General features: G+C 35.4%; 1 protein-coding gene across 4 annotated transcripts in view; it reads left to right on the top strand.

Moving 5' to 3' along the window:
* TM2D1 (TM2 domain containing 1) overlaps positions 1–7,256 on the top strand; it is a 76,422-nt gene continuing 69,166 nt past the window's right edge. For 3 of the 4 annotated variants that reach the window (XR_004325102.1, XR_004325101.1, XR_004325100.1), the window contains exons 1-2: positions 24–194; positions 2,061–2,134. Coding sequence is in view for 1 of the 4 variants with exons in the window: in XM_032494428.1 (XP_032350319.1) it covers positions 37–194; positions 2,061–2,134 (232 nt within the window). In the remaining 3 variants the exon portion in view is untranslated. Of the gene's footprint in view, positions 195–2,060; positions 2,135–7,256 lie in introns of all 4 variants that reach the window. The other variant, XM_032494428.1, reaches the window with a different exon arrangement.

Below are 7,256 nucleotides of genomic sequence, written 5' to 3'. Positions count from 1 at the left end.
GAACCGGAAGGCGTGGGGTAAGTGCTGATCCCCAGCATGGCGGCCCCCTGGGCCTCCGGGCCGGCTGCTTCCGACACTGTGGCCGCCCGTCTCCTAGGTGTCCTGTGGTTCGTGTTAGTCACCACGGGACCTTGCGGAGCTGCCGCCGGCGGCGGGGAGGAGACACTTAAGTGCGAGGACCTCAAAGTAGGACAATATCCTCTATGAGGAGACCCAGAGAGGGGCAGGGTAGATTGCTGGTCGAGACTGGGTCGCGGCCCTCTACACGGGCTAGGGTTGTACTGAAGGGAACGGTGGTCTGAGTCCTCTAATGTACAAAGGGACCCTGGGAGGGTGAAGAGAGATGTGAAGGTGGGACGGGCCGAGGCCATCCTGTGTGATATTCTTGGAATTTTACTAATCGTTGGCTCTTCCTCTTCTGAGCCACTTTCTTTTTTTTAAACCAGTGGGCTTATTTGTTAAACAAGGGCGCTGAAGTATGCCAGGTCTAGAATTAAGTTAAAGAATTGACAGACCGTACCCTGGAAGTTTGTCGACTTAGGGGGAGACAAGTACGGTAGTTAATAAAGCCAATGTATACTGCCTATTTATTATTAACTTTACGTTTATTACGTTATATCATCTCAACCTCTGTCAGAGCCCAGACTGTCAGGGGGCAAGTTTCTGCTCCACTTTGTAACTGTGGACAAACTACTTAAAACTCTATTTTCTCATAAGTAAAAATATGTATAACAGTGGTACCAACGTAAAGGTCTGTTGTAATAAATTAGTACAGGTAAGTCACTTAGAACAAAGCCTGGCACGTAGTAGGGTCTCTGTGTTAGCTATGTAGTTACTGATGAGAAAACTGAGCTTGGAGGGGTTAAGTAGATTTGTTCATTGTAACAGCTCTGATAAAGGGATGAACAGTATGAAATGGGAGTTACATTCAAATTAAAATAGGTACTTTTGTACAAAACTAGATAGTTTTATGCAAATTGTAGTACAGAAAATTATATAATAGAAGCCAGAGATATAAGAAAGATTCTATGAGAGAAAATCTTAATAGTAAGAAAATTCAATCCTGTTGTATTTTTATGTGAGTTGACGGGAGGCAGCCATTATTAGATTTTTATAGAATAGCTCTAATTTGCTGATTAACACTGACCTAGAAAGTTGAGTCATTTTCTTGGCAGAAATGCCAGGGTGATTCTCGCTAAGAAAATAATTGGGTAGTATGAAGAGTCGTGCTTTTTGAATCCTAGAGAGAAGTGGCTGAGCATACAAAATGATATTAACTGGAAAATGTTGTTCGTGGCATAAAGATGAAAACCTTAAACAGGTGTCAGGCTCTCTATCTCCAGAAACATCTTGTGAATACTTATTTCATTTTAGTGTCAGTGAAATAGGAAACAGAAAAGCACCCCCCCCACACCAAGTGTTTTGAGTAGGTATTAGAGGATAGTTATTATATCTGTTTCCAAAAGCTTTAAAATCCTGTTGGGGAAACCATGTATACCCACCGAAAACAACCATTTTCCCTGCAGTCTGCTGAAAAGTACCCTTGGCTTGGAATCAGGAAACCTGATTTTATTACCTATCACTTACATGACTTTGGATAAGTCATTCAAACTTTGAGCATTAGTTTCCTTCTGTAATGTGAGGATAATAGTATCTCCATCACAGGGTTATTTGTGTATGTGAAATTATGTATGTGGGGATACTTGGGTCCTGTGAATAATTTGTCATTTTGCTGGAAACTGTTTTCTTTAACCTGAAGTCCTCTTCAAATAATTTGGTAAAGATTTTTATTTTCAGTTTTATTTTGTGCTTTGTGCTTAAACCCTTACTGATCTCCTTTAAAGATACCATCTCTGCTAAAGCTTTTCATGTAATAAATTAATGTTGAGGTATTATTTATTGACACTAAAAGTATATTTGTGTTTGTGCTTGTTGACTTGGACAAACTAACATCCTCTCTTTACATGTGAATATAAATATAGTATGTAAGATAAGATGTTAAAGACAAGATGCTAATGTTTTATAATGGAATGTAGTTCATATTTCCTTAACTTTTCTACATATATTTGTAAAGATCCAAAAATAAATGATGCTACACAAGAACCAGTTAACTGTACAAACTACACAGCTCATGGTAAGAATTCCAGAAACATGTCTTCAAAAATCATTTTTAAAACTTTATTTCATAGATCAGTGTGTGATCACTAAAAGTAATCAATAAATGTGTTTTTTCTTGAGTGATAACATTAGTATTCAGTTTCCAGAACAACTTAATACTAGAGAACTGGCTGGGGGTTGTTTAATTTTAAAAAGAATCTTATTCTGTTATAATTATATAAACCAGGAAGTTTTTTTAAATTTTCGTTCTTTTTTTAAAAAAAAACCTTTAGTCAGTTTACGTAGCTTTCTTGATTCCCTTTATTTATCAAGCTGTGTTATGCAAAGATGTTCCTTTAGATTTTTAATATCTCAAAAAGAAGTTGAAGTGAGACTTTTAGTCTGGTAAGGTTTATAAAAGCTCTATCACCCATATCATATACCTGTAAAATATACTTAGGTACATCCTAAGTATGAAAACAATATGGTAAGGATTTTAAGTATGTATTAGTATTTTCTTAGGTGTTTTGATAATGGATAATACCCTCAACCTAATGATTAAGTTGTTTAGCTTTTTGTTCTAAAGGGGTATATATTGGAAAGGAGGCAGATAGTTGTATGTTGGAGCTGTTTGGATTTGGCATTCTTACCTGGCATGGTACATAATAATGGCTAATACATAATTTTGAGAAAAGAACACCTATTGAATATATACTGATTATTTTATGTTTAGACAGGAAATGAGCCAATAATTGATCTTTTCTTTATAAATAAAAGCTATTAAACAGATTCACTATGGAAATGAGATTAAAGGGATGGACTTTTTTGTTGTTACAGCAGAAAAATTTCACTTTTTCAAAAATATCTTACAGTCAAATAATTGACTTCTGATTATGAATTTGTATATATTTTATAAAGATCTCCCATGTCTTTTGTCTCTTTGTATTTTGACATACTGTTGGCCCAATTCTTGTCAGCAGAGAGATTTGAAAGTAAGTTGTGTAAAACTTTTGTAACATGTTTTGCTACTGTTCTGGAGTAGTGCAGTTTTACCATGTAAACAGTAATAGGTTATATATGTATGATTTGTGTAGTAAATATTGCTTAATACGTATATATTAATTTAGATATGTTAGACTTAAAGGAACTTTGTGAGGAATCCCTTCCTTCTTTAATAGTTTATAAGTATACTCTGTTATTTGCCTGTTCTACAGTTCAGTCTTTTATATTGTGCTTTCAGAATACAGGGGAATAGTGTTAACATACATAAAGAAGAATCAACTTTCAAATAGTCAACCATTTATATGAAATATGTTGCAAACCTGTGAATACTATTGTGACTTAGGTCACTTTAAACTAGGAAGCAGGCAGCCGGCTATCTCAAAGCCTTTTCTAGTCTGCAGAGTTCTTTGTAGGTATGAGGATTTTGAAGGAAGTTATACAACTAAAAAGAATAGTTTCTGACCAAAAAGAGCTCTGCCCTTCAGTTGGGTGTCTCTTTTGTAAAAAGTAAATGTGAATTTACTTAAGTAATTATTGATAAATAAGTTTACAAACAAATGCAAAATCAGATGATCAGACTGCTAGGAAGTATAAAGGATTTGAAAGTGTTATGGTACCATCTCGGCCTGTCAGGTAAGTAATCATAGATGATGTAAGTGGAGAGCTACAGGAAAATAAAATGGAGGCTTTCTGTATAAGGGAGTGATATGATTATTCATTTGGAGAGAATGAACTGTGAGTGCCTAACAATCTTAGAACACATACACAATTTTGTAGATTAATAAATAAATGACATTATTATGGTTGTAAAAAGAAAATAAAGTTTGAGACAAGTATGGGTCCCAGGGCTTCTGCATATAGATGTATAATTTGTGCATGACCCAGAAGTATCCAGCCATGATCTGGGATAGATTCTATCAGCACGGCCTAGCCCAGTTCTCATGAGGCTATGTCTGTCCACAGGAGGGTTTTTTTTTTTTTTTCTTAATTTGGGGTTTTTGGGGGTGGGAGCAGGGTAAATTAGGTTTATTTATTTATTTAATGGAAGCACTGGGAATTGAACCCACGACCTCACGCATGCTAAACAAGGCTCTACCACTGAGCTATCCCCACCCCACCCCCAGGAATTTTTTTAAATTGTCCGTTTTTAAACACACAAGGGCTAGTGGAGTGGCAGTGGTGAATCACTTCCAGGTCCTGATTAGAGACGACATCAAAATGAGTCTTGAAACATGCTTTTTGGTTGTAGCATAGAACTGATAAACAGGAGAAAAATACTAGAGTTGTGGAAAGTGTGAGCTAAATGATCTCTCTCATTCCTCTAGCCAAAATTTTTCTTCCTCTGTTTTTCCACTGAGTATATGGAGGACTATTGTAGAATCCTCAAACTAAGTTTAATTTTCTTAAACTATACATTTTGGGTAGACATAAGTAGGAGGAGTGTTTTACAAAGAGGGGAATTTGGGGGTGGAGAGTAAGAATTGGGACCAAGGGCAGAGGAGATTCAACTACAACAGTAAACTACTGTGATCTTGAAATGGTTGCCAGTTAGCCCAATAGCGGTTAACAGACATCTTTATTTACTGAGAAATTATTTGTAATTAATTTAATGATTAAATAGATTAAAATAAATGGATCAAAATAATTAATAAAAATTTATAAAATATTTATGATTGAGAAATTATTTATTGAGAAGATATTGTACGACAGGCTTCTACTAAGTGATATGGATGCTGTGTGAAGGAAGACATTTTCTGCTCTCAGGGAGTGTTTGGTATAGATTATATAGACATATATAAGCAAGTGTTTCCAATTTTCCCATCAGTGAAATACAAAAGTATTTAAACTCCATTTCCAGAAATTTTGCTCTGGTCCTTTGGCAGAGGTTTTTTGTTATCTTATTATTATTAAGTTATTGAAATATATTTACAGGAAAGTAGGTATAACTCAAATAAATTTTCACAAACTGAACACCCCTGTGAATGCTTCCAGATCAAGAAACAACATTTTAAATGTGCCAGAAGCCCCCATCGTGGTCTCTTTGTAGTCCTACCCTGCCTTAATGATACCATTATTCTAACTTATAGCACAAATTAGTTATGCAAAGAGTATGCTATTTTTAAACTTTTTATTTGGAGATAATTTCAATCTTAGAGAAAAGTTGTAAGAATAGTACAAAGAACACCCATATGCCTTCTCCCCAGATTCACCCATGGTCAACACATTACCCTTCTTGCTTATCATTGTGCATTCATGCATGCTCTCTGTCTCTCTCAATTTGTGTATACACATTTTGTCCCTTAAATACGTTTGTGTTTTTCCTAAGAATAGCAATGTTTTCCTGTAATCAGTTCAGTTGTAAACTTCAGTAAATTCAATATTAATGCACATACTCTACCATCCATGTTGTGATTTTGACACATGACTCGGATAAAGCCTTAATAGCATTTCCCCCCAGTATAGGATCCCAAGATCAGGTTTTGCCTTTAGTCTTTCTTAAACTTGAGTATTTCCACAGCTTCGTCTTTAATGACACTGACATGTTTGAAGACTACAATCTCCTCAATTTTAATAGGATGTTCCTCATTTGGGATTGTCTTAATATTTCCTTATGATTAGATTTAGTTTATACATCCCAGGGTGGAAAATTATATAAGTGATAGGGTGTCCTGTATCTGAGGTATGTGATGTCCATCTGCCTCTCGATGATGGTGGTAAATGTTGATCACTCAGATTTTCACACTGTATAGTTAATACTTTTTCCCTTTGCAACTAATAAACAGTCTTTGGGGAGACTCATGCAAATATCCTATTCCTCATCAAAAACTTCCCCTAGACTTAGCGTCCATGGTGATTCTGCCCGAATCATTCTTTACTGTGATAGTTGCAAAATGATGACTTTCCAACTCCAGCATTTCCAGAGGAGAGCTATCTTAATATGCGGAATATGAAGATAGGGTTGGCTCTTACCAGCTTTATCTTTTGCTTTTACCCTAGTTCTAGGTTGACACATTTAATTATCTAGACATTATGCAATGTAACCTGTTACAGAGATCATACCGAGTCTGACCCTTTTATTTGACAGATCAAGACTAGAGTCCAGAGGCATGATGTTAACTGGAGTAGGATCCCAAACCACTTCCTCCTTAGGTCAGTCCTTTTTACTGTTATGAAACTTCATTGATTACGTTGTTTCTAGTTTAGCTTTTATGCATTTATAAAACAAAGCTGTTTCTTTTTTTTTAATAATTGGGGAATACTGTGTATATGGCTTAAATTGATGGCATCCAAATTTTAGACATTAGTCAGAGCGAAACTTCTTGCAAGAAAATTGCAAATTGAATAGTTCTCAGACTTGTAGCATTGTTGCTTAATTTTGTGTACTAGTTAACATTTATTAATAACTAGCTGCATTAATCTTGTCCTGTTGACTTATTTTTGCTTGTTCCTGAAATCAGTGTAAGGATGGCATTATCATGGCATTATGGAAAGAGTATTGATTAAGAATAATGAGTGTTAGTCTAGGACTTATAGAATATTACCTGTTTATGAGATTTTGGCCAACTCATTTAATTTCTTGGAACCTCAGTTTAGTTTTTCTGTTTGTAAAGGGAAGAAGAAAAAGGAACATATCACTAGTTCTACCTACTAAACAGGTGTTTTTAAAAAATGAGTCAAATGAAATCGTTATAAAAATGAATAAACCAGGGTTGTAGGCTTCTGTTGAATTAATTTCATTTCACAAAATCTTCTGTTAATTTTACAGCCACTCACAGTGTTGTATTCATTTTTCATGCCAGGTTCGTTGTCTCGGGCTTCTCAATGTTCAAGTTCACTAATTTCCGAGAATAAGGAACCTAACACTTGCTGAACACTTCTAACCAAGCACCATATGTTACATATCATATGCTTTTAATATGTGTATAGTAGCATTACAAGGGTGTAATCCCATTTCACAGATTACAAAACAAGATTCAGTGAGGTTTTGTAACTTGCCCCAAAAAACGTACTAGTTAGGTGACTGAGTTTGGACTTAAACCCAGATTTGTCCGGTTCTAAAGTCCTGCTCTTTGGAGTTCTCTGTCAGTTCAAACAAATCTAATCAGCCTCAATGTTTCTCTAATTTATTATTTTCTCATGTTATCTCTCTTTATACT

The sequence above is a fragment of the Camelus ferus genome, chromosome 13 (assembly GCF_009834535.1).
Source record: "Camelus ferus isolate YT-003-E chromosome 13, BCGSAC_Cfer_1.0, whole genome shotgun sequence".
Classification (NCBI taxonomy): Eukaryota; Metazoa; Chordata; class Mammalia; order Artiodactyla; family Camelidae; genus Camelus; species Camelus ferus.
Note: the sequence above shows the minus strand (reverse complement) of the source record. Positions and strands in the feature narration are given on the sequence as shown.